The 27321-nt window shown below is 52.2% G+C and overlaps 2 protein-coding genes across 2 annotated transcripts in view; one reads left to right on the forward strand and one right to left on the reverse strand.

The window, feature by feature from the left end:
- The window catches only part of RSPO4 (R-spondin 4), a 28235-nt gene extending 2712 nt beyond the window's left edge, over positions 1-25523 (reverse strand). The window contains exons 1-3 of the mRNA XM_037501615.1: positions 25445-25523; positions 807-995; positions 32-172 (exon numbers count right to left, since the gene is read on the reverse strand). Coding sequence (XP_037357512.1) covers positions 32-172; positions 807-995; positions 25445-25523 — 409 coding nt within the window. The remainder of the gene's footprint in view (positions 1-31; positions 173-806; positions 996-25444) is intronic.
- On the forward strand, positions 14346-15949 carry LOC119237539 (ubiquitin-conjugating enzyme E2 L3-like). Its single transcript, XM_037501536.1, is given in 3 exon segments — positions 14346-14418; positions 15526-15615; positions 15618-15949. Coding segments are annotated over 3 exon segments (495 nt in total).
- Positions 25524-27321: the final 1798 nt, after the last annotated feature.

Below are 27321 nucleotides of genomic sequence, written 5' to 3' on the forward strand. Positions count from 1 at the left end.
GAAGAGGCAGGGCAAGGAGGCCCCCACTCACCCTGGCATTCCCGTGTGTTCTGTTGGGCCGCAGTGCCCGGCGGGCAGGTGGGCAGACACTTTCCCTTGTACAGGTAAAACCGCCTCTTGCACTGGATGCAGAAGTCCTGGCTGAAGCAGCTTTCACACGTGGCCCCACATTCTGTAATAGAACCAGAGCCACCACTGGTGAGGGCACCTGCCCAGGGAGGGGGCCCTCTGGAGCTGCTTGAGGTAGGGGGGCCTCTAAGCAGCCCCAGGATCTGTAGCACTGGGGTCAGGATGCAGTGTCTCCATTGAAGTCCAAACTCATTCAAGATCAAACTGCGCTGCATTCAAAGACTCCCTTTCTCACTTGAACTGAGGCTCGGCAGGGGCAGGTGACAAGTCTAAAGTAACAAGTTTATTTGGATTTAAAGGTCACACAGCAAATCTGGGCTGGGGGTGAGGACTCCCTGCTCCATTTCCATGAAGGAGCAGAAATCATCATAGTTAGTCCTAGGTCACAGAGAAAATTAGAGTTAAGACTTAGGACGCCTTTTCCCATCTGAGCTAGGCCAGGCACAGGTGAGTAACATGCCCCAGTCACACAGCAAACTAGGGAAAAAGGAAGGTTCCCGCTGTCACCAGAGAGGGCAACAGCTTGCCCAGGGTTTCTGTCTGAAACTAAGCCAGTGTCTAGTTCTGAGCTCAAGCATACACCTTCTTCCCCTGTGGCTGTGCTGAGCTAAAAGGTGGGATGTGGGCCAGAAGTTCCCAGGAGCCAATGCCAGCAAGGCAAAGGAAGAGCCACGTACTTTTGCATCTGTTGACCTCCTGGCCACGGACGCCGAAGTAGCCGGAGGGACAGTCATGTACACACTTGCCGTACTGGCGGATACCTTCCCGGCGGATGAACAGGAAGAGCCTCTGCTGGCAGGTGGAGCAGCCGTTTTCTTCTGAGCAGATGACACAGCCTGTGCAGTTGCTCCCAAGACCAGTGCCCACTGCCAGTCAGACCAAAGCAGAGGGCAGGGGGAAGGGAGAGAGAGAGAGAGGTCAAAATAAATGTGTTGGCAGCGGAGACTCTCTCATTAAAATATTAACTGAATATATGGCCACCAGGCAAATGACTACATTTCCCAGCATCCCTAGCAAGTAGATAAGGTCACATGACCAAAATCTGACTCCTGGGGTATAAGGTGAAGCAGTGTGTGCAACTTCTAGAAGCTATCTTAAAGGGCACGGGTGTACCCTTTGTCTTCCTCTCATCCTTCCCACTTGGTGGAACATGAATGTGATGGCTGGAGTATAAACGGCTATTTTGGGTCATGAGCATGTGTTGAGGATGGTGGAGAAATAAGATTAAAAAAAAATCTGGGGTTCCTGAGGAAAGCAGAACTGCTGTACCAGTCTTGGACCATCTTTGTAGACTGTTACACAAAAGAGAAATTACTGTTTTGTTTAAGCTGTTATTTGGAGTTTTCTGTCACTCACAGAAAAACTTAATCTTTACTAAAATAGTGCATATTTTTGAGTGTGTGGGAACTGCACATGATGTAGGGGTAAGGGGAGATCTTCACCCTCCTACTGAATCTCTGGACAAAACTCCACTCCTCACCATCACCATCATCCAGGGTTCAAGTTAGTTAGCAAGTATAAACCAGGGGTTCTCAAACTCAGGCAGTGCCCCCATCTCCTAGAGAACTTGTTATAGCAGAGATTGCGGGGTTCTACCCAGAAGGTCCCATTCAGTGTATGTGGGGTGAGGCCTGGGGAGCTGCAGTTCCAACAGATTCCCAGGTGATACAAACACCTCCCAGATTTCCAGGGACCACACTTACAGGATGAATGACTTAGAGAAACTCCTGTGTACTCGCACAGAGGCACGTACAGATATGTTTGCTGCAGCGTTACTTAATACAAACAGTTCCAAAACCTGTCTGTGAAAAGAACAGAAACGCACCGTGGTACAGTCACGCCACAGCTATGTAGCACATACATATACCCCAGCCACAGCAAAGGGCTGGGGCAGAGTTACAGGTGTCCTTGTTGATTAATCTCAAAGACAATGCTGAGAGCAGAAAAGAGGGTTGCACAATGAATCCCATTGTAAGAAGCCATTGGCATAAAGTTCAAAACTCTGCAAAACAATACTCTACCATTTATCATACATAAATGTTTTAAAAGTATAAGGGACCTCAAATTCAAGCTGGAGGCACCTCTGAGGGGAGCAATAGGGGAAGGGTTTGGAGAAGAAGACTGGGAGCTTTACCTAGGTCTGCAACATTTAATTCCTTAAAGTCTGGGAAAAATGAAAATGACAACATTTTACTGAAGTGACTGTCAGAGACACGCAGAGCCTGGGGCCACAGGGGGAGACCTGCCAGTTATAGGACCTCCCGGCCAGCGGGAAGGAAGAAGCCCGCTGAAGTGACTGGGCTAGCAAGCCAAACTGTTACTGTCTTGGAAGAGTTAGGGACCCCTCAGCCCAACCCCTCACAGTTTCACTGGGGTCCCTGAGACCAGAAGGAGTGGAGACTTCCTCAAGGTGAGTCAGGTAGTCAAATAGCAAAGAATCCCCAGTTCAGGTCAGAGTGTTATAGGACAGGGAGAGGGGCAGTCCAAGCCCCGCAAACCTGCCCATTCTAAATGGGTTCTGCCATCCGCCGCATCAACACAAAACATATGAGACTTTAATGGGAAGGATCTTTAATAAAACTAGGAAACAATACAGGTAAGGCCAAGAGTCTAGTTTCTAAGTGAAGCACCCAAAGTTACCCGTCCCCTCGTGGGTAAAAGTCCATCCATATGGGATCGGCCCAGAGCAAGGCCCCAAAGCCTGCCATGAGTCTAAAGCACCTTCCAGTGGGGACCCACAGCAAAGGGTCAGAAACAATCAGACAAGCCCGGAAGGAAAAGAGAAAAATCAACATCAAGATAAAAGCTGCCATTGTCACCTCCCCACGGGTCTCACCCACATCTGTGTCACCCAGTCCACGACCAAAAGACAAGCGCAGTTTCTTCACGTGTCTCTCGGCTCTATGCGCCTCCTCCAGGTCTCCTTCTGGCTCCATCCTGCTTCCTTCCTCAGTCTCTTCTTCAGCTTCTCCTCTTCCTGCTCAGCTCCACCCTCCCTTGGGTGGGGCAGGGAACATCCCCCTTTCCTGGGGACCACCCTGTTACAACAGCACTATTTGTAGAGGGATATTTTGATAAGCGGAAAGCAAAAAAAACCCCAGGGAGTGTTTGTGCATGTCCGTGTGTGTGTGTGTGTGTGTGTGTGTGTGTGTGTGTGGTGTGCACACACATGCACAGGATAGACTCAATAAGCACCTCTCAACCTCAGGTCTTTGAGGAGAGGCGGCTCTGCTCCTGCAGTCCTGGGTCTTGGCAGCGACCACAGTGCCCTCTAGTGTCTCCATGTTGGAACGGCACTTCTGACTTTTTGAATTCTGGTCTCTGGTTTTTCATCCCATCTCTAGAACTTGTTAGAGGAGAAGCAGCATCCCCCTCACCTCCATCCCCACCCCAGGTGATCTCAGTGAGAGTCTGTACAGTGTTGCTTTAGAAAGATCCAAGCTTGATGTTTCTTAGATTTGACTGTGCTAAGAATCCCCAGGAAGGCTGACGTGTCCGGTTTGGGTCCAAAAACGTGCATTTTAACAAGTTCAAAATGAATGTAATAGGCACTTTGGAAGTGTTTGCCCCTGCTTACAGCCTCTGAGAACTTGCCCTCACAACACGTCTGCATAGCGTGTGCTGTTCCTGGGTGGATGGCGGGCAGACTGGGAGGCAGAGGAAGCTCATCCAGCCTGCGCCAATTAGACTTTCTCTCTTGAGAAGCCTGATTCTGGGTCAATAGACAATGGTCTGCCCTGGCTCCTGGACTGGAGGACATTTGCAGGTGGGCAGGGCGGCCTGCTCTGGGGTACATGTGTGAGAACTTGGGTGGGCACTAGCATCCATGGTGTCCATCTCTTGTGTACAGAGCCACTGTCCCCCCACACTCTGGTTTTGAGAGTGGTTCATGTGGAGCCATCTCTGCCAGATGCACTAGATCTGGGTTTGGCAAATCAGAGCATCAGGTCCCCTTGACTGCAGAGATTGATCCAGATACCCGCAAATGTCTCGACAAGAATTGGTCATAGGATTTCTTTATTTTTTTTAAGTTCACGTGTGTGCACACACATGTGTGTGCATGTTCTTTTCCTTCTATTTGGATTTGGGAAGGTAGAGACCAGAGCTATTCCATGTGAGAGAAGAGTCTCCCAAGAATGGAGGGCACACAGTGGCAGCTGAGTCAAGAGAGCCTCTGTCATCTGGATCCACCTCTGGGTGATGGTGGTGAGGCGGGTGTGTTTCCATAAATTCTCCTCTGTTCTCATGCCACTTTGAATTAGGTTTTCTGTCACTTATAACCAAATACTCCTGACTAATACAGAAGCAGAGAGAGAAAAATAAATCAGCTGCAGAAGACAAAAGTCTGCAGAAACCTCTTGATCCCAAAAGACAGCTTCTGACCATCTTCCAAACTCAGACTCCAGCCCTCCCAAGGCTTGGCTCACCCTAGGGTTCCAAAGGAAGTTACTCTTTCACTGGAGCTAGCTCCTCTTGTGTCAACTTACAGTCAAAATGCTGCAGCCCGCTAGATAGGAAACAGATCATGGTAGGATAGCTCTGCGCCTGCAAGATGAGGGGCCTGGAGTGCCACCACCCGGGCTGACCGCCATGGCACCCACGGGACCCTAGGGCTCTAGGGAGCACATTCTTAAAACCCCTGGATCCTTCTACACCTCACCTGGATCCTGGCTTCAACTTCGCCCTCTTCCAGTTCAGATATACTGTTCTACATAGAAGCACTTGAGTTCTAACTGCAACCTCCCACATTTTCTTGGGGGTATCAGAGGAGATGGTATCCCATGTGATTTCTCTTAATTGTCTCCCATAATCAAGACCATCCTGTCCTCATCAAAAGCCAGCAGGCCAAAAAGTATGACCCTGAGTTGTTCCAGCAGCTGGAGGGGGTTGACATGACATCTGAGTCACTTTGTCTTTCCCCAAGTGCCCAGGGATGAGCTGAGACTTTGATGTCAGTTTTATGGAGCATGACAGTGGGGTCCATCAGGCTTGGCACTTTACAAAGGGATGCAGGCTTATGAGAGCTCTGAATGAATGCGTTAGACTGGGGTTGAGTGACTCACGCATTCACTCATCCATCCATTCATTCATTCATTCAACAGTTACCGAGACCCTAATCCAAGTCAGATCCGGTGCAAGGGATTTGTGGTTATGAGCTTTGGGGTAGGGGGACAGCTGTGTGATCACAGGAAAAGTACTTTCCTGCTCTGAGCCTTGTTTATTCTAGTTATAAAAGGGGGTAATGATGCTTACCTGGCAGAGCTATTGTGATGAAAGCAGATGGGAAGTGGAAAAATGTCAATCTAGGACCTGGTGCATGGCAGACACTTCATAAGTTGAAGCTAATATTGGTTTATTGAAGTGGATGACATTATTTTGCCCTCCGAAGTCTAAGGACACGTGTTATGGTGTAGGGGCCCAGGGTCAAATCCTGGCTCCACCACGCACTGAGTTAATTAGACAAACACCCTCACCTCTGTTTCCCCATCTGAAAAGCTGGGGCAAAACCCTACATCTGGATACTCCTCCCATTTCACAGAGGAGCAAACAGAGGCAGGGCCACTGGTGGTCAGCAGGGGCTGGGGAGGCAGTCTTTCACCTTCTGGGCGGGGCAGAAAGAGCTCAGGACAGAGAAGAGAGGAGGCAGCTTCGGCCCTAGGCATCACGGTGTGACCTGTGCTCTTCAAACAAGCATTCCCAATGTCAGGGTGCCCTGCCCTGGGAGGGGCCCCACACACCTAGCTGCCATAAGAGCCAATGGCTCCTGCTTGCAAGTGATCTATTTTTTTCTGTGGGGATTTGGAGTCAGGGCCCCATCTCTGCAATGTCACACCTCCCTTCACCTTCACTCTGCAGAGCTTCCAGGAGGGGGTCAAAAGATTCAGGTGATGTCTAGGACCCTGAAAATTACCCATTCTCCCACTTTCCTCTCCTGAGCAGCCCAAAGCGAGTCTGGCACTGGGAAAACCCTCCATACCCAACAAAAACAACCACCCTAATTTGGACAGATAACCAACACTTTTAAAATCAGATCTCACACCCAAAGCTGAAAACTGAATTCTTATTATCTGCCAAACACTAGGCCTGCATTCCTGCAAGGCAGCAATTGGTTGTTCCCTTGTTGTCCTTGACACTGGGGCAAAGGTTTAGCACCACATCTTTAAAAGGTTTATTCTCACACCCACTTCACTAACTCATATTGGAAGCCAGTGGGGGGTGGGGGTGTTCTCAACTTGGGCACGCTCACCTGAGGGCTAGTTAGGCTGCTCAGCTCTGCTCTAGAGGCTGATTCAGTAGGTCTGGGCAGAGCCTGAGAATTTGCATTGCTGATAGGTTCCCAGGTGAGGCAGAGGTCGCTGGTCTGAGTGGGCTAGGGTTAAGAGCAGATGGCTTTGGGTTCAAACTCCAGCTTTGTTCATTACCCTCTTCCATACGATTTTGAGCAAGTGCCTGAGCCTCTCTGTGCTTCAGTGTCTCCATCTATAAAACTGGAATCGCACCAGCCGACCTTGCAGGTACTGCTGTAAGGACAGGACAGGGCCTGCCCCTTAACGAGCGAGGGTCTAGGGTCTCGGGAGTATTGCTCTCACCACCATGATGACCCCAGGGGTGTTGACAGCCTTTGACTTGCTCCGCCAATCAGTGCAGAACTTTTTATTTTGATGTCAACACTTTTGGGGTAGAGTTTCTTCACAATTGGGGTGTGCCCAGGGAAGAGTCTGGCATGAGAGCATCATGTGTCATGGTAGACTGAGGATCTAACACAGCTGTCTTGATGGGCTCCCTAGGGTAAGAGCAGGGAAAGAGAGAAGGAGACCACTGCCCACTGCCCCTACCCCAAGGCCGTGCACTCGAAAGAGGGCCAGGCCCTGCCCCGGGCCCTGCTCTGTCCTTGGGAAGGATCCAGAACCTCGTAGGGGGGCCCCACGCAGAGAGTGCTGGGCAGCACATCCACTGACCCCCGCCTGGCAGTGGGGGACGCATGTCACCAATGACCAAGGGAAATAAACAACATCTGGCCCTGGCCTGCCTACTCAGACCGCCACATATGGGAGGCAGCCACTGCCACAGGAGGCCGGCTCAGCAGAGCCCCGGGCACATTCCTGCCTGGGGGGCAGATTGCACCATCCCCAGCAAGGAGTGAGCCCTAGACATAATTCCTGGTGTGGGGACTCCTGGGGAGGCATATGTGGGGAGCGGGAGGGGATCTAGAGATGTCCAGGACCCCAGATCCTTCTCCGTCCCTAGGCAGGGTGTACCTAGAGCCTCGTGTTCAGCGGAACACCAAGGCGATAAGACTTTGGGGAATGATGAACCACCACCTCCTGGCCAGGTGAGCTTAGGTAAGTGACTCATTACTTTGACTCCTTGTCTCGTCTGCTGCAAAGCAAGATGATAGTAGCACCACCTCCCAGGCATTGGGGAGCAAGGCTTGAGCACATCAGGGCAGTGTGCAGCACAGCTCACGGTAGATGAGTGGGAGCACTATTTTATTACTTGATTTCATGGGAGATTCATGGGAGCCACCCAGAGGAGCTCCCTTGAAGGTTGGGGCTCAGCTTGGTGTGTTCTCCAAACTTCCACAGCCTGTATATTGCAGGTGCCCACTATGTCCTGAATGAATGAATGAACAAATGAATGATGGCTTAACAAATGTTCTCAAGGCCTGTTGTGTAACCTCGCTGGAGGCCGGGCTCACACATTGCGAAGCCAGCTGGGGAAGCCTGCGCAGCAAAGCCTAGGGCCAAGCCAAGCACGAGGCAGGCTGGAGCTGGCTTTGGAGACTGGAGTCTCCGGGGATGGTTTTCTGGGGAGACAGAGGTGAGGACAGGAGTAGGGCTGGTTTTTGTAAGAAGGGAGAAGGTTCTTAAGAGAGGCGAGTAGAAAACATGTGAGTTGGTGGCAGCGAGGGAGCTTGGGCAAGAAGCAGATCGCAGACCCCTGCTAAGATGTCAACACATGGCATCTAAGAGGTGGTGGCTAAGAGCCTCGAAATGTAGTACTAGTAAGCGCGTGCCCTGAATGGAAGCTTTTTATCCTTTATCCTCCAAAGCTGAATTTCCTGTCCATCTCAGCCAATAGCTACTCTACTCATGTCCACACCCCTTGAGTCATCCTGCCTCTTTCCTTGCCCTCATAGCCCACATGCGATCCACTACAAATTGGTCTGTTCCACTTTTGAATTCACCTCTGCGGCTGCCACATTCTCCCCCAACTCTCCATCACTCCCCCTGTTCCAAACATGCTGACCTCTTCCTTGCTCTTCCTCAAATATACCAAGACCACTCACACCACAGGGCCTTTGCACCTGCTCTTCCCTCTTCCTGAACACGCTTCATCCACAAGGGTCATCCCCTTCAGGTCTACCAGGACTGTCCCCTTCCCTAGCACTCATTAAGAGCAGTTGCATTTGTATTCCTGGTGAGGTTCTGGGGCGCAGAGCAGCCACCAGTGACCTTAAGAAAATCATCATTTGTTACTGGGTGCTCATCTCGTGGCGAGCTGCACAGGGGAAGGGAGCATGGGATGGGGCTTGAAACCGGGACCAGGGAGGTGATCGCACCACTAGCGGCTTCTCCAGGAACCATCTCCCCAGAGAACCTAGCATTATCCCCATTATCTGTGAACTTAGTATTATTATGAAGCTGTCCAGAGTGGGAAACTGTCAAAAAGGACACAAAATTGACTCTTGTGTAAAAGCGTTGTCAAGTAGGTGAGATAGTGTAAAGGTTATCTTGCCACCATCCTGTCTGTAAAACTATGAAAGTGCCAGGTGTGTAAAGGTGCCATTCCTTTGATAAAATATTGAGAGGACGACCATTCCTTTCCTGTTTGTGCTAGAGGGACAGGTTTGCTGTGTGCGTGTGTGTGGCCTTGAACAAGTTGCTGAAATGCTATGTGCCTCAGTTTCTTCTTCTGTACCAACCAAGGGGTTATTTTGAGGACTGAATGCTCAAAATGGCATCTGGCACAGGAACTCCCTGCCACATACACGTGAATCTCCCTAAGGAACAAGTGTGTCCAGCCTGCACACAGCTGCAGCCCCAGGACTTGGCAGATTAAGCGCCTGGTACACAGCAGGTGTTCAAGTGCTAGTGGGGTGTGGATGGGACTCAGACAGGGGTACTACTGTGGGGTTGCGGCTGTGTGATTTTGGGCAGGTGTCTCGCCACTCTGATCCCAAGTCTGCCTTGCTTGCTGCAGGCACCCTGAGCCCTGGGATAAAGTGTTGGTGATCAGGGCCTCCCTGGTGGCGCAGCGGTTGAGCGCTGGGTTGCAAAGCTGCCCACAGCCTCTGCAGCACCAGTTCGATCCCCGGCTGCTCCCCGGCCACCGGAGGAGGGTCCCACATGGCGCGCAGACCTCTCCTGCCGCCCGCTGCTCCCCTCAGCAGTGTACTTCGGTCCTTCTGCCTGTTCTGCTCCCCGCTCTGGCTCTGGTGAATTCTCTCACCCTCCTGCGCTTCTGTCTGTACCCAGTGCATGTATAAACAAATAAATAAATAAATCTTAAAAAAAAAAAAAAGTGTTGGTGATCCTGGGGGCAGTGACGCTAGCTGCTAATTCCCCCCCCCCCCACCGCAGGGAGCTGATGACTCCTTGGGGCTCTTCATCATGTGGAGGCCTCTCATGGCTCTTTGGAGGCTGTGACAGCTTCCACTTTGGCTGAGAAGGAGGGTGTTGCAGCAGTCAGGACCCTGGTGGGATATATCCCCCCACCCAGAGATCAGGACCAGACACCAGGTGGGGGAGGCCACACCTACCGGTTCAAACCAGGAGGCCCCCAAGAGCCCTGGGGAGGATATGGGTTCTAGGATTCCAGGGAAGATGGGGGAATGTTCTGAGGGGCCTTGGAAAGCCCTCGGTTGAATCTGACTTGGATTCATCTGACTGAGCAGGTACCCCTCGCCTCATAAAATTAGCCCGAAGGGAGCACTGGGTCTGCCATCGGGCCCCGGGGCTGTGTCAGGGAAGGAAGCGGGTTATAAAGGTCAGGGCTGGCTGGAGCAGACTGGAGTCTGACCTCAGCACTGGCCAGGGATAGGACTCATCCTCTAGCCAGCACTCTGGGGATCCAGAGGTTCCCAGGGGTGACGTGAGGTTGGAATCTAGTTTGAGCCTCCAGTCAGAGGATGAGACCACACCAGGCAGAGGATGAGCATCGTCAGGACCCTGCACTGGGTCTGTCTTTTCCCTCCCAGCATCCAGCCCCCAACTCAATCCCAGCAGATGGGAAAGAGCCCCAGATCTTATCCCAGTTCTGTGGGTCCTCAAGCAAGTTCTGCCCTATCTCTGGGCCTCAGTTTTTTCCATCTGTCAAATGGACAGTTAAAATTAATATCTGTAAATCCACGCATCCATCCATGCACCCGGCAGGTATTTTTTTGAATGCCTGCAATGGACCAGGGCCTCTTCTAGACTCCAGAAACATCAAGATGTAGATCAGAAACCAAAAACTGCTTCTTTTTGTTTGATGTGTTTGTTAAAAGACAGATCACACACCTAGAGAACATTTTTGAGGGATACATGAAATGACACGAGATTAGGAAGGTCAATTTCCCAGGCGCTCTGACTTGCTCGCCCTGGGCTCCCAGTGTTATTCACGGGGCTGGGGCACACTGGAGCACTGTGATGGCTAGTTGAATGAATGAATGAATGAATGAATGAACAGGGCTTATCTTGCTGAGATAGGTCTGAGAACCGCCCCCCTCCTCTGCCACCTTGTTCTAGAGAAAGCTGCCTCAGGAGTATGAAATGGGGCCGAGGCCCCCTCCAGGATTTCGTGATGGGAACCAATGGCTTCACACCTTTCACTCCCCAGCCTCCCCGGCCTCCCCAGCAGGTGGAGGTAGATGTCTGAAGAAGATCTAAGAAGGCGTGGAGGCAGGACAGGGCACTTCCCCACTCCTTAAACCCAGGTGGGGTGGCAGAACTCCTTAAACCCCAGGGGGTGAGGAGACCTCCGAGCGTGGAGGCCACCGGAAGGAAATGGGCATTTCTTGCCCTGATTAGACACACGCTGGCTGGTCCTTCCCATGTTGATTGATGGTGAAGGGAGAATGAACAAGAGACGCAGAGGGGCACGCGCTGCCAGATTCTCTGCGAGTCACGTGGACACTGAAGGAGTCAGCTGAACTTGGTCCAAGCTGCAGATTCCCACCCCAAAGGGGCAAGAGGCCCTGTATGGGACCACGGGTAGGGGGAGCTGGGAAGATTGGAATAGTTCAAGCCCATGCTCCTGCCCCATGAAACCAGAACAGTGCTATAGTTAGGGCACCAGCCTCACACAGCGGGCCTGGAGGAGGCACCAGGACACTTAGATCTGACCCCACTCCCTGCTGCTGGCTGGGGATGGGCCCTCGAGTGTCATCACTCAAGTGCTGCACCAGAGAAGCAAGTAGCATCAAAGGAGTAAGACATAGTAGTCCCCGTTGGCACTCCCTCCTCTGATCAGGGAAGAGAGGGTGTGAGAGAGCTCGCCACACCTCCCCAGAGGAAAGATCAAAGGGACCAGGAGGAAAGAGGTTTGACTCAGATCTGTTTTTAAAGTTGAGCACTGGACTAAGCTTTTCAATACCAGAAAACACTGAGATCTGCCCAAAGTTATTAAGGATTGAGTTTTGGAGCTTTAACAGAGTGTTAGAGGGGAAGAAAGCATGTGTCACGTTTGTAACCCCCTGGTACACGTCCAGTGTGATCACTAAGCCAGTTAGATACAAAGGGAGCCGAGGGCTACCATCCTTAGTGTACAAAGAGCTCCTAGAAATCAGCAAGAGCAGGAACAAGGTGGGGTGGGGAATGGACACAGATAATACAAGCAGTTCATAGAAGACAAATGTAACCATGTGAAGAGCTATCCTACTCGATGATTACTTTCAAAATGAAGATCAACATAATAATGAAATATTACTGTGACCTACCAGGGGGCAAACTGTCAAGGACTGACAGCAGTCTGCCTTCCCCATGAGAAGGGGAGTGGGGCAGTGTCTGTTAAAATTTCAAGTCTGTAGTAATATAGGGATGCCCCGAAGCTCAGGGGGGACAGGCCCTTGTTCAGAGATACACAGTAGGTCCCCGAAGGGCAGGGTTGAAATCCAGCCTCTGCATTGTGCCTTTGGTTCTTTATCTCTGGCCAGCTGGCCCTCCCTGCCTGGCCTGCCCAGCCTGGCCCCTGACCCCTGTCACCGCACCTGCTCCAGGGCTGAGGATGGCGGGGACCTTGCTGTTCCAAGAGACACATTCTCCTATAGTCACCCCCCCCTCACCACAGACGGGGCTCCAGATCAGTGCTGCTCACCAGGAGGTGTAGACCAGACAGCCCAAGGTTGGGGATCAGACAACCTGCTGCCAAATCCCCGGACATTTTACCCTCAGTTTGTGCATATGTAAATGGAGACAGTCACTTGCCCCTCGAAGGCTAATCCCTTCCACGAATATTTATTGAGGGCCTCCTCCATGCCCTCTGTCCTAGGCAAAGTGGACTCATCAGTGAACAAGACAGTCCTTCCCTCATGAAGTTTGTCCCTACACGAGAGAGATGATTTGAGACAGTGACAGGGAGTGATGGAAGTCAGCAGGGATGGCAGGCACGGCTGGGGCCACCCAGGAAGACCTCGCTGAGGCACACAGGACAAGGATTCCTGGCAGAGGGACCAGCAAGTACAGAGGCCCAGAGGCTGGAAAGATCTTGGCATGGAAGAGAGCAGTGAGGCCAGCATTGGGGGGCGGGGGGAGGTCAAAGGGGATGGGGCCAGAGCAGGGAGCGAGGGCTCAGAAGGAGTTCGAATGGGCCGGATTTTCCTGGAACCAAGAAGGGAAGGCGCCGCGGGGTGCACGCCTCGGAGTCTGCCTTCTGGAAAGCTGCCTCTGAGGCTGATGGGAATGGACTCTAGGGGTGGGGTGGGAGGTGGGAGCAGAAGCCTGTGGTCTTGACAAGGCTGGAGACCGAGAGGAGCAGGTAGGGAGGACAGGCCAGCTTTCCTTGTGGGTTGTTACAAAAATTGAAAGGTGAACAGCCTGGTCTGCAGCACAGCATGCGGTGGTGCTCAGCAGACCTCAGCGGGCCAGCTCTCCTCAGCTCTAAAGAGACCCCCATGGCTTGGTCTACTCACGGCCTCCTCACCCACGGCCCTCGCTGTCATGGCTTCAGGTTGAGACCCGTTGACCTGCTGTTTCTCCTTGACTTTCACAGGGCACTAGGCCTGTGAAAGGGGCCTTGTGCTCCCTGAATCTGGGGTGAAACCTGGGGGCCTTTGTGGGAGGTTCCTAAGTCACTCTCAAAGCGGAGACTACACAGTGAGTCAGTGACATGGGTCCAGGCCAGGCCCCCAGCCAACTGTCCTGCACCGGGTCGTGGGGTGGAAGACAGCACCAGGCAGGCAGGAGCCCACACTGGGCTGGAATCCCAGCTCTGCCACCTTGACCCTGGAAAGTCCTTGACCTCTCAGAGCTCAGCACCAACAGGAATGATGTTCTTGAAGGGCTGCTGGAGATTAAAGGGAGGTAACAGTCTGCACTGCGCCAAGTGTGTGCCCAGCTCATATGCCAAGTACTCAACAAATGGAAGCCATCCTCAGCCTGTGCTCTGTCCTGGTTAACACATGAAAATGAGCCCTGGCCTCTGAGTCTCAGCCTGGGGTCTGCCCTAGTGCCTACCAGTGTGGGAACCTGGACAACTGAATTCATCCACCTGGGTCTTCTGTAAAATGGCTATCATTCTCCTAAGGTTGTGGGCCATGTACACAAAACACCTGGCACTTAGTAGGTGTTCAATAAGTGGCATGACGCCAGCGGGGAGGAGTTGAGTGTAAGAGGGGCAACAGGTGGCGGTGGGAGCTTTGAGGAACAGGATGGACCTGGAAACCCCTCCTGTCCCTGGGGCACCGTTTCCACTAAACTAAAACCCCAGCAGTGGGAGGGACCTGGAAATCCGGCATCCCCGTCACAGGCCTCTGTTTCCTCAACTGTAAAATGGGCATAATAATTTTTGCCCAGTTGAAACCACGAGTAGGGACTGAAGTCAAACAGGCAGACATGGCTGGAGATGCTGTGTCTGCGGGCTTTGGCAGCTTCTCTCAGGGACCAGGGCCTCAAACGGGGGGATCTGGGACTGCCCTGAGGTTGGTTGTAGCCAGCCTGGTCCTGACCTACCCGGGTCCTTGTGTTAAGTCATTTCAAACCCATCACTGCCCTACAAAGCTGGGCCTATGCTTACCCATGTTCATGGATGAGAAAACAGAGGCTCAGAGAGGGGAAGGGGTTGACCCAAGAACTCAAAGCAAGGAGTCAGGTGAGAAGCAAACACAAGCCCAAGCTCCCAACTGCTGGGGGCTGCTCTGTTCTGCTGGTTCCTGCTCGCCAGCACTCTCGGAGCACAGAAGTGCCACTGAAAGCCACAGTCTCTCAGGGCCCACCAGACATGGAGCCTGAGCTGTCTGTGAGGAGAGAGGCAACTGCTGTGAACAACTTATTTTAGTCTGGACTGGCTTGTGCTGTGGATGGGACTCTTGAGCAGCCCCCAGACCTCCAGTGAAGCCTGTTTGGGGGTGGGGTGGGGTGATGCAAGAGAATAAGAGGATCCATAGATTGAAACCAAGTAGCCAAAGCAGTCCTAGGAAAATTTCACTCATTGGATGGGGAATCTCAGCCCTGGGAGGACCCCAAGCCTCAGGGGGGTGCCGTTCAAGCTGCCTTCACGTGTCTCCGCGGGCAGCGGGCGTCCAGATGACATGTCTCCCGCTCTGACATTAGAACTCACTCCGTTGGGCCTGCCGCCTCCATCAGTCCGGAGCCCCCCAGGACAGGGTCAGCAGACAGCAAGTGGTGAACAGACATTGCTAGCTGGGATGCGCTGGCCACATGCTGGACAAGGGTGAACAGACGAGCTGCCTGCATTTGAGAGTCCAGTGGTGTCCTGGGGAAGCACTGAGGGTGCCGCATCTGGACCCCCCCCATCACTTCTAGGGAGACTCACTCATGGAACAGGGGTCCAATGGAGGAATAGAGAATCTGGGCTCATACCCTACTTATAAGACCTTCTTATAAGAACATTTTATAAGATCGAAAAGCCCCGACTATAAGGGAGAAGAAACTCCCCTCCCCCCCAGTAAAAAAAACTCAAGGATTTGGCCACACGAACAATATCATAAATAACAATTTCTATTCTCCAAAGAATATCCAAAGTCAGACAGGTGTCAGAAGAAAGGTCTTTCAGGTCAGAATCAATAGGGGACTAGCATGTAGGTAATAAAGAAAGTTTTTCTAAGAAAAAACTTAGTCCAATAAAAAGGGGGTCAAAATAAAAGTAAGATCTCATAAAAAATGAGAAAAAAAAAAGTAACAAAAAAATTTTAAATAAGATTCTGGGAAAGCAGCAGCACCAGATCCCAGGGGGCAGTCAGCAGGAGGCTGATGAGAGAGCTTGAAGAAATTCACAAATATGGAATGAAAAACTCCAGTAACATCCAGGTTGATGAAGCTCATTTATTGCCTGGCAAGGGCTTATATTGTAGTTCCCGGCAACCCTCCCGTTCCCAGCAGTGCCCATTCAAACCACGAAAATCACATTTAAAGCAAAGATCTATCACCTGCACATTGATAAAAGGGGGCAGATCTGTCTGCTAGTAATTTGTGCTGACAACTGGAAACCAGCATCCCAAACTGCCCAAGTGCTGTCCCTCGCAGCGCCGGTCAGCCGCCCCCAGCAGGAGCGCCCTCTTCAGGCCAATGTAGCCACAGCATACTCTAAGGGCCAGGGCACATTCTGTAAGAATGCCGGAGAATTTACGAAGAAATATGGGAAAAGGCGACCCATGGCCTAAAATCTGCCATGATTGATTCCAGCAAGTGTAAGCAGAGACCCCAAGCAGTGCATTCAGACACCCCGAAAGGCAGGATCGTGGAAAATGTGCAAGTGCCACTGCCTGGTGTTTGCTTGTCAGTAACTAACTCTATAGTTTTCTTAATCAAAAGTGGTCTAGGTAACCTGTAGAGTAAGGATGAAACATTTAAGATATTCCCCCCAAAAAAGTTTAAATTAAGAGAAATAGAAATCGAATAAACACTGCGTTTATGAGCAAGGAGCCATGTCCAACAACAGAGAAAGGAAAATTTCTTCAACAAGTGATGTTGGGAAAACGGAACAGCCCTGTGTGCAAGACCAGAGAACAGTCTCTCTAACGCCATGCACAAAAATCAATGCAAATGGATTAAAGATTAGGCTATATAAAGACCTGAAACTATATAAAGGACATGTTTTTGCTTTGTTATTTTTCTTTAAAAATAATTAAAATGAATAAAACCATAAAATACATTCATACTTTAAAATGAATAAGGTAACATAAAAAATAAAAATAAATTAGAAAAATAAAATGTACAAATGAAATAAAAATACATTTGTAAATTTAAATGTTACATTAAAATGAAAAATACTTTAAAATGTTTAAATAAAGTAAGGATAAAATTTTCCAAGTAAGTGAAATGAATTTTAAGAGTAAAAAGAAAAAATCAGCACTTCTTAACGATTTGAAAAATAAAGGAAGAAAAAATAATTCAAAACGGGGACAAATCTTGTGCGATTGATGTTACTAATGTGCTATCAATTAAGGAGTCTGATTGGCGCAAATGTCTGCCAGAAGGGGAGCAATTGGGGTACGGGAAGGAAGGAAAGCATGTCCAAAAGGCAGCATCTGACTGACTTTTTCCAGCCTGTATGGCCAGAGGTTAGGACATCAGGCCCCGCCATGAGCTCATTCACAAATAGCCATCGCATCGTTTGTACACTTATAATATGCAGACACCACACACACACACACACACACACACACACACACACCCTATCCATTCCTCACTGCTCTCCTCTGAGGTCCACTTTTACAAAGGAGTGTACAGAGGCTCAGAGACAGCAAGTCACTGTGCCATAGTCACACAGCATTTAGTATCACCCTGTTCCCTGAAATTCAGCTCCTCAAAGTGACCTTCTTTGGTGGGCTAGCTTTGCTGAGGACTTTTAAACAGAGGCAGAAGCTTGTCTAACATAAGACTGGAAGAGTCTGGACACTAGAAAGAACCCACTCCCCCATGATGCATGCTCATTATGACAATTTGTGGGTTACATGCATAATCTTGATCTTCAAGACAACTGTCTGATGCAGATGCTATTATTGCCCCCACTGTACGGACACCGAAATTTGGGAGTGAAATATTTTCCCCCAAGCATGGCAGTAGCAGAGCTGGGAGCTAAGCCTAGACCTGTCACAGCCCCAATCCCACCCTCCCTGCCTGGGACTGGACACGTAAAAGTCACCGACTAAGTACTCGCTATGTGCTTGAATGGCGTTTCACAGCCTTTCGTAAATCAGCCAACAGAGGCGCAGGAGGAGGAGATGACCTGTCCACGGCCACTCAGCTTGTGAGTGGGAGCACTCAGCCTTCGTGACAGCCGGCCGGCCTCCCACTGCTCATCTGGGCCTTGCTAGAGACAGCTGTGCCAACTCCAGTGCGGGCTCCGGAAGGGCCGTCGTGACATTCCTTCTCTGTGTGTCTCCACCCCTGCGGATGTGGGCACCACTGTCAGGCTTCAGAGAAAGTGGAGGCTTCTGGCAAAAGGGAGTGGTTGCCCCATGTGGTCTGGGTCCCCCAGGCTGGGGAATGCCTTTCTTTTGAGCTGGTAAAACAGAACCCCCACACATACCCGCAATGGGTCACAGAGCAGGGCCCTATGAATCAGTCGGCATCACTGTAAGAAAGCATCCCAGGCAGTGGTGGCTGCGCCTGGGGCAGCAGTGCCTAAGAGGAGTTAGCCTGACCCATCAGCGGTGAGAACCAGACCATTTGCCTATGGGAACTGGAGGAATTCCCGAGAGTGGGGCTGAGGACATGTGTCCTCGGTGGTGCTAAGTTACACAGGGCTAAGAAAGGGGGTGCTAGCCATGGAGATCTGGGGCCATATCCCAACCTCTCCCTGTCCTGGCTGTGTGCCCTTGGCAAGTCAATTGCCCTCTCTGAGCTTTTCACTACAGAATAGTGAGATCACATCCCTGAGTGGAGTATTATGTGGGTGAACTGGGAGAAGGGTAGGAAGGGTGTTCATGCACCCAAGCTTTGAAATCAGTTGCTTAGGTTTAAATTCTGGCTTTGCCAAGCTGTAAAATGCCAAGCAGTAAATGAAATTTCTATTATTTGGCTATTTTTGACATATGAAAGTGGCAGTTTCATATGCTTCAACTAACTTTCATCTCTCTTTTTTTAAAAGATTTATTTATTTATGCATACAAGAGCTGGAGTACAGGCCAGAGATGCAGGGGGTGAGAGGATTCACCAGAGACAGAGTGACGAACAGAACAGGCAGATTGACCAAAGTACACTGCTGAGGGGAGCAGCGGACGAGACAGGAGAGGTCTGCTGCGCCACGTGGGTTGCTCCCTGGCCGGCCAGGGATCGAACTCGTGCTGCAGAGGCTGCGGATAGCTTCATAGTGCGGTGCTTAACCCCTTGCACCAGCAGGGAGGCCCTTAACTTTCATCTCCTCTAACTCAGTTTCCTCTATAAAATAGGGAGAACGTTCCCCTCGCAGGGTTGCTGTGAGCATCACAGCAGGCTGGGAGGGAACTGAGCTCGTTGGCTAGAGCTTGGGCTATGGAACTGGGAAGGGTTTGCATCTTGGTACTAATAATGCAGGGAAAATTAACCTCTCTCTGTCTCAGTTTTTGCATCTATAAAATGCAAAAATAATAGTGCCCACCTCATAGGTTTATTGGGAGAATTTAATCAATTCACCTATACCAAGTACTTAGAACAGAGCCTGGAGTGAGATAAAATACTACAGGTAACATTTGGTAGAGAGTAAATGCTCAGCATCCAGCCAAATCAAAGTGACTTTTTAAAGAGAAAGAATGTGTTCCCAGGAATACACGTGTGTGTAGATATAAAGGTGGAGAATGTGCTCCAGGTCCAGGGGCCCGGGGGAAGGACATGCCCAAGGTCCGAGGACAGGGCGGGCATCAGGCCAGGGTGGCTGTGTCCAGCCCGGGCCGCAGCCAGATCCCTCTCATGGAACCTCACAGCCAAGCCACAGACCCTCTGTGGCACTCAGGTAAAGCCCGAGGCCCCCGAGCCCGGCTGGTCACTGGTTATTAAGACACCTCAGCAGACAGCCTCAGGGGTAGGAGCGCCTCTGGACGCCGTCCCCTTGTCTGACCTTTGTACCAGACCTGCAAGGAAGGCAAAGCGGACGGAGTATTCCCAAGTCACGCAGGGAAGCTCCAAACCTGACTTTCAGGCTGTGGAACAGGCTGCCTTCCCTCATGCTCCATGTCTCCTGCACCCTCACTTCCACCCCCAGATGGCTGACTATGCTTGAGCTCCCAATTTCTCAAGTCTGGGTTGCAAAGGTCTCAGCTGGCCTTTTCAGCCCAACACGCCATTCTTCTATAACCCTTCTCCCGAGCTCCAGGCAGAAAGTGGAAGTTGAACTGAAATGAAAGTGCACCCCATGAAGTGCTGCGTAGTGAGAGGGTGGTCAATGGCAGCATTTGGTGGGTTTTCTAGAGAATTCTAGAGGGGGCAGGATTTGCTTCCATGGTTCTGGAGTCAGGCAGACCCTGGTCACACACATATTTGCGATGCGACCTTGGACGAGCCAGTTTCCCTCTCCGAGCCAGTTTCCCTCTCCGAACCGGCCTTCCTCTTCTAGAGGCGAGGAGGGAAACCAGGGCCAGGGAGAGGAGCGGCGGGAAGGGAGATGCGCTGCCCGGTGCACACTGACTGCCCGGGGGGGCTGATGCAGGAGGACACTGAGGGCTTGCATGGACTATCCCTCCTTTGGGGGTTGACATCCCGACGTCTCGGGAAGGACGTGGTCTTCAGATTCAGGGTCATCAGAAACAAGCATCTGAACCAAAGGCCCCCAAAACAGGTCTGGGTGATTACTGCTTGTTGAGATAATTTGGTGTAGCGACTGGAGCTCCAGAGGCAGACTCCCTGGGTTCACATGGCGACTGCTGTGCGACCCACTGGGCCCGAGTCCCCACCATGACATAGGGGCCCTCTTGGAGCTCGCCCTTGGAGATATCACAAGGGCTGCCTTGGGAGTAGCTGGTACTGTAGGTGCCGTGCTTTTTGGACAATGTACAAATTATTTTTTTATATCAGCACATGCACAGTACACCATGTACACACTAGTACACACTCATTCACACACTTCCATACCCATATCCCTGTGCGCACACATGCATGATTAAACACGTGTGCACATTCACCCGCTCATATACACAATCACCACAAATCAAATAAGAATATTTGACAGATCATATGTGGCTTGAAAAACCTAAAATATGTACTCTCTGGCCCTTTAAAAATCAGTTTGCTGATCCCATTTCTGTTTCACTCAAATGCTGACTGCACTTATTAAATATATTTCTGTGATCTGCTGATGGTTTGCAAACCTAAGTTTGAAAACCTTTGGAGCTCTGTTTTTTCACAAGATGGAAAGATGGGTGAATAAACAGAGACTGACACATGGACAAGAAGAGGCACGGGAGTAAAATAATAAGGTCACCTTATCCACGTGACCCATTAGTCAAGTCTCTGTGAGCCCCAGATTCCTCCACTGCACCTGGGCCCCCACCAACCCGCCTCTCCAGGCTGTGCTGAGCACGAGCACGGGGTCCTGATGGATGTTCCTGCATCTCCAGGAGACGCGGGGCACATCTCTGCCATCCTTGTCAACACCTGGTCCAGAGCCAAGCCCAGAGGAGGGGCTCAATAAATATTTCTTCGTGACCATGGTGACAGGCAAGTGGTATCCGAGTCCACACAGCCCCGTGGCTCCTTCCTACCTGACCAAACCTTCCCCTCTCCCTCCTGGGGTCTCCAGCCCTGACCCAGCTGCCACTTCTGACAAAATCCTAAATCCTACTCCTCTGATAAGACGCCTCTTCTCCTCTGCTGCCTCAGCCTTGCAGCTCTCAGCAAGTCGCTAACAGGATTCATTTCCATTTCTATGCAGTTTGGGAGGCTCCAAAGCTCTGGTGCACATCCCAGCTTGGCTGCTCTATGTTCCTGGGCAGGTCACCGTTCCTTTCTGAGCCTCAGTCCCTTTACCTGGAAAATGAGTATTCATAGGGCTGTGCCACAGCGAGGGTTCCAACCCATAAGCAGAGCTCTTGGCACACGCCTGGCCCTCACCAAGTGGCCTCAAGGGTCTCCTTTGATGACTGGGCAGAGGGGGTGGTTCCCGTCCACAGGAGAGGGAGGTGGGTTCCATGCAGGGATGGGGAGTGTGAGGTAAAACCAGCATCTCCCTAGAGACTGGGTTTGTCTGCAGAAGAAGCTGCGGAGGCACAGGAGGGTGCAGAGCTCACTTTATTGAGCACCTACTATGAGCAAAGTGGCCTGCTTTCCTCTTTTCAACCAGCCTGTATTTTATGAAGAGTCTCAGATCCAGAGAGGCAGAAAGACTTGCCCAAGGCAGCATCCAACTGACGCCCAGCTCCACTCCCAAGCCCTCGACATGCAGCAAACACCCCTCCTCTTGTGCATCTTCCCCTGGACACCAGGGTTGACTGGAGCACCACTTGTCAGTGCCCTGCCAAGGCTCTGACCTGGGGACAAGAAACCCTAGGCCTCCCCTATCTCTGCCACCTGCTGGCAGGATCCCAATGACTGTGCACAGGGGACAGAACTGTGTGCCCAGCAGTCACACAGGCTTTGCAACTTACTGAGAATTTCTGTATTCACTCCAACCATGGGCCAGGGGAGCAGGTGCTCCCTGGCAAAGAGAGGAGGGAGGGGAATTCAACCCAGATGAGACTCCCCTCTCCACCTCCCAAGTCCAAGGAGCATCCCACTCAGCTGTCAGAGGGAGGGTGGTTGCCTTCTGCCCAACCACCAAAGAGGTAAGTGCAGGAGTACCCCCTCTCATGAATATGGAACCATGGATCAGAGAAGGCATATAGCCTGCCCAAGGTCATACAACTAGCTCAGGATTTGAACCCAGGACTTTCTGGATCCCAGAATTCCTGCCTCTGCTCCATGCTGTCTCAGTTCTAGAAGGATCTAAAAGCACCATGTGACTGTGGGGGCTCTCCCCTCCACCAAGCTCCCTCCCCAGCCTGGACTTAGGGAAATTCAATCATGGCCTGTCTTCTCCTTGCCTGAATGAGGCTCCATATTGGGATGTGGGTCACAAACCAGGGCCCCCTCGCTCTGACCAACTGACCCAATGCCAGGATACCCCAGATTGTTTCAAGAGAAATGTCCCCATCTGGTTCTGATTCATTTGCACTTAATTAATCAAAATGTTGTTTTGTAAGAGACACTTGAGATCCAAGAACCTTTCTCAAGCCTTTTCTTTCATTCTTTCTTGTCTTAGAAACAGAGAAATTGGGTTTCATCAAAACCAGTGACGCTGGAGCCTGAGGAAGCTGGGTCTGTGGGTACGGGGTCCCAAGGGTGAAGCTCAGAGTGCAGGCTGCTGGGTGGAGTGTGTCTCTCCCCTGGACGCTGCAGAGCAAGCCGAAGGCTGGGGCCAACGGCGCTAACAGCGAGGGAGGGAGGCCGAGGAGGGGCAGGACAGGGACAGCACTCCATACCGGTAGCCCCTAAGGGGCAGACCCGAGGTCTGCGCACCGTGGCACCCCCAAGGTTCACAGCACAGAGGCTGTAACACTTGCTATGTGAACAAGTAGAAGGCTGAGTGATGCAGTGTCTTTCTCCTTATACCCAGGCCCCCTCATATTACATCCTCCTGCCATAGTTAGACCAGAATGTCCAAGCAGGTGAGAGCCTCGGGGATCTCAGGTGGATGTTTCCAAGCAGTTGTCTTATGGTCTGTGATGTGCAGTGTGGAATAGGTGCTACCCTCTAGTCCCACCTCCACACCAGGAGAGCGCCCATGGGCCCCACAGTCAAGGAATCTGCTAAAACCGTCCTTTTCCAAACCTGCTTGGCCAGGACTCCTATGACCTTGCAGAAGAGGCGACAGAAGGGTTATTGTACCCCCACCCCCTAGTTCAGTGCCTATGGGGTAACCAAGGCTGTGAGTGGCAGGGGGAATCCACTCACCCAAGGTCACAGGGTACAAAAGGGTTGGGGTAGAACTGAAACCCAAGGTTCTCTCCAGTGCTTTTGATTGACAGATGCAATCTAAGGCATCTAGAGATGCTGGACAGGGCATGTGTGTGTCCCAGATGCAAAAGATTACCATGGGGAGGGGTGCTGAGAGCCCCCTTAGCAAACTGGGCAGTATCAGGAACAGCTATGCCCAGCCTCCTCACTGGAGCACCAAGGCAGGTGGAGGTGAACTGGGGATGGAATTTTTCTTTCTCCTTATTCTCTCTCTCTCAAGCATCTTAAAAGATCTTCCAAACCAGCTCCTCACAGTTGGGGAAACTGAGGCTCTGAGAAGAAGAACACAGCTCAGGAGACAACTCAGCATCCCGTTAGATGGAGTGGGGTTCCAGGCCGCTTGCCATGTACCCACGGCACACCTTGCACAAATCAGTGTCCCTCTCTGGAACTCATCCTCATCCAAAAAATAAGCATCTCCCCCTTCCTCTGCTCCGCTGTGGTGTGTAGCCAAGGACACAATGGACAGGAAGTGAGGATGACTAATACTTGCAAGTGCCTGCGAGGAGCCTGTGTGCTCTGCTACTCAGTTAACACAGACTAACTCATCAGTCTTCCCCACATCTGCCCTGGGAGTTGACTACTTAGGATTATGATTCCTGTTTAAAGAGGAATCAATGAGGATAAAGTTTACATTTTTATTTTTGGGTCTTTTTAGAACTGAGAAAGACCTTGGACATCTTCTGAAAGACCCTCAAATGGGTATCCCAAGGCTCAGAGAGGCAAACTGATTTACCCAAAGTCACTCAGCTGGTAAAAGGGGAAGCCGGGATTTGAACCCAGACAGGTTAAGAGCCCATGCACTTACCTACTCTACCAAGAGGTCCCCCGTTCATCTGAAGCCCACCCACTTCTGCCCGGAGGTGACTCTGTCCAGTCACACTGGGGGTTGCAACCCTTCAGTCCCATCTCCCTGCCCCACCCAACCCCACCTGCTGACTCGCCCCAGCCCCTCTCAGCTTCCCTTTCCACTCCAGGTGTCCCTCAGGGGCTTTTCACACAAGTGACCTAGCAGCCCCCAGAGGCAGATTCTTGCTCTGTTCCCATGAAGGCTTTCCTAGACACGGCAGTTGGGAAGGAAGAAAGCACTGAGTCTTCCATCCACCTGCTGGACAACTTAGCACCGTCATTCAGCCTGTCTGAGCCTTGACACCTGGTTTGACAAAATGGCATGACCCTATGTCCTGAGGATGTGGTGGGGACCCCAAGTGTGTGGGTCCTCAGGCTGGTGCCTGGAGGCTGAAGGGCTGACCAGCTCAGGCAGGAGACTTGTTCACTGGCTCATTCTCTTCGGACCCACAGCTCTGCCACCTCCCACTCTGCAGGGACAGCCTCAAGCCCACTCCGCGAGCACATTGTGATTCTCACAGCAAGGGGCTGTGGCAAGGACCCAAGGTGAGGGTGCGCGAACCTCTGGCTTTGTGCCCCAGGTACATTTCTTTCTTTTTTTTTAATTTTATATATTTTTTACATCATTTTTCATTTTTGCACAATGTATGCACTTTCGTCTTGGTTATAGTCCCCATACAATTCCCACCCACCTCGTTTTGATCCTACTCCCTCCTCCTCTAGACATCGGACCATCTCCGAGCGGCCCTAAGAGATCAGATGGAAAAACAGTTTCTTGGAGAGACTGGACTTCTCTCAGGTCTTTCCCAGAATAAATGGAGCTGTGCTCAGGCCTCGGGTGTCCCTGAACTTACAGCACCTCATGCCCTCCCAGAGGGAGGCCCATGAGGAGCGCTGCCTTCTCCAGGTGAGGGACTGGGTGCGAGGGGTGGTGGTGGGACAGGACTTCTGCACACCTAGCCCGGGGTTATTTATGTCCCCTTCTGGCTCAGCATAAATGCCTGGCATGACTTCCAAGCTCTTCTGACCCCCTAGACCCTGTGCCCTTCACCCTGGCATCGGAGGCTCCTTATCTCTGCCCCGCGTCAGCCTTCCAGCAGTGCTGCCAGAACGGCTAGCAGGGGCAGAGAGAGAACCCTACCAGTTCTTTCCCTCCTTCAAGGGCTCCCTTGGTCCTGCTTGCTCAGTGGGTGCGGGCGCCCTGAGGGCTGGGGCGCTCCATCTGGAAAGTGGGGCTGACGACTATCTGGGGGAGTCAATTGCCCATCTGGCAAGTGGCTCAGGAGCCCCCTGGCTGCCTCGCTGCACGTCAGGGCCACCCTACCCGGCTGCCCCGGTACCTTGCTTCTTCCTTCGATGCACAGGGAGCATGTCCACGGCGTGGGCGACCAGCAGCAACAGGCAGAGTGGCGCCCGCATCTGGGCAGCCGGGTCCGCGCGGGCACGCAGGGCTCCTGGCACCCGCGCGGCGCCCGCGGGGCTCCCCGGGACGCCCGACGGCCCCGCGGCGGCGCTGCGGGCTGCTGGGGATGCGCCGGGCGCATCCGCGGAGCGCGGCGTCGGTCCCGCCGCCAGGGACCCGCGGTCAGCCCGGCTGCCGGCCCCCAGGTCTAGCGAGGGCGGCGGAGGAGCGGGGACTCCGTCCTGGCGGGAGGAGCCAGGGCGCTCGGGGCGGCGCCACCGCCCGGGACCCGCGCGAGCCGAGAGGGGCGGGGGTCGCCGGGCCGGGGCCGGGAGGTCGAGCCGTGCGGCGCCCGCGTCTGGCCTGGCTCACGCCCCCCGCACTGCCCCGCGCCCCACCCGCGGCGGGCCGGCCCCAGGGCCCCGCCGCGCACACTTACACACGCGCACACACACACACACACACAGAGGCCCGCACGTACAGACTCGTGGACGGCAAGAGACCCCCATCCTCCTGCTCTCGACACCTTCCCACGCACCCCTCCAATTTTCTTCCTTTCCTTTCTCTGCTTCTTCTTTTCTCCAGTCCTGGCCCTCAGAGCCGCTCCTCTGCTGCCTGTTTTCCTTTTCGTCCTTCTTGATCCCCCTCCCCCCAAGCCTTGCTCCGAGGCCCCTTCCATCGACCCCCAGCTAGTCTCCCCTCTCTCTGCAGCCACCCCTTCTCCTCGTTGAGGCTCACGCTCGGCCTCCACCTGTCTGACCCTCCCTTTTCTCTTTGCTCCTCTTTACTTCCCTCAACCTGCAGGGTGGGGTGTGTGCGGGGCGCCCCAATTCCTGGCTCTCTCTCTGAGCTGTTTCTTTCTTCCAGGAGAGTTCCTGCTGGCCAGGGACCCTGAATATTTCAGCTTTGAGTGGGAGGTGGGGCGGGGGTGGGGGCTGGGGGGATGGTGGAAGCCCCTAATCTCTGACTCAATGTGACCCGCACCTCATAAATTTGCTTGTGAAAAGGCTGCAACCTGGGCAGCTTGCTGCCAGCTTATCTACAGGACTGGGAGGTGTTTCCATTTTAACCCTTTCAGAGCCAACTCCCTCCTCCTCTCAACAAACAGCACATTCCTGCATCCTGTCATCCTGCCACTAAAAACAATAGCAACAACAATGATGCTAGCTCTCAGGCCAAAAACCTGGGGCTGTGCTAAATGTTTTACACAAGCTTCAGAACAATCCAGTGAGGTTTTATTCTGTTTAGCCTCACTTTACAAGAGGAAAGGATGCTTGGGGAGGCTGAGTGACATGTCTAGGCCACTCAGCAGGAGGCCTAGAGCTTCTGTCCATCTACCCAGTGCCCACCCTCTTAGTTACTACTTGGGGCACAGAGGAATTTACTCTTGACACCCTCTTACCGAACGGTTGTCCTTTCTTTTTCCCATGCAATGTGTCTGGTGTGATCTAAAAGAAAAGGAAGGTAAATGTTGGTGTTTCTTCTCCAGCCCTTTCTCCCCATTCTTAACAAGTCAGGGCAGGTCTCAGGGAGAGAGACAGATAGAGTGAGACAATTCTCTCCTGCCCATTCTTCTTGGAATTACATGAACAGCGGCAGACAGCACCCTGGGGATCTTGGTGGAATGTCAGAGACATCCCACTGAGATGGCTCCATTTCTCAGACGGGGCCACTGAGGCCTCAGCCCTGGGGGTGACCTGCTCAAGTAGACCAGCAATCCAGCCCAGCAATTCAGATACTTCAAGAGCTGCAAAGGTGTCCAATGTGTTCCCTCCACCATGGCCTACAAGGCCTCTTCTTACTTGTCTGATCTCA

The sequence above is a fragment of the Talpa occidentalis genome, unplaced genomic scaffold (genome assembly GCF_014898055.3).
Source record: "Talpa occidentalis isolate TD23 unplaced genomic scaffold, MPIMG_talOcc4v2.1 talOcc4.10, whole genome shotgun sequence".
NCBI lineage: Eukaryota > Metazoa > Chordata > Mammalia > Eulipotyphla > Talpidae > Talpa > Talpa occidentalis.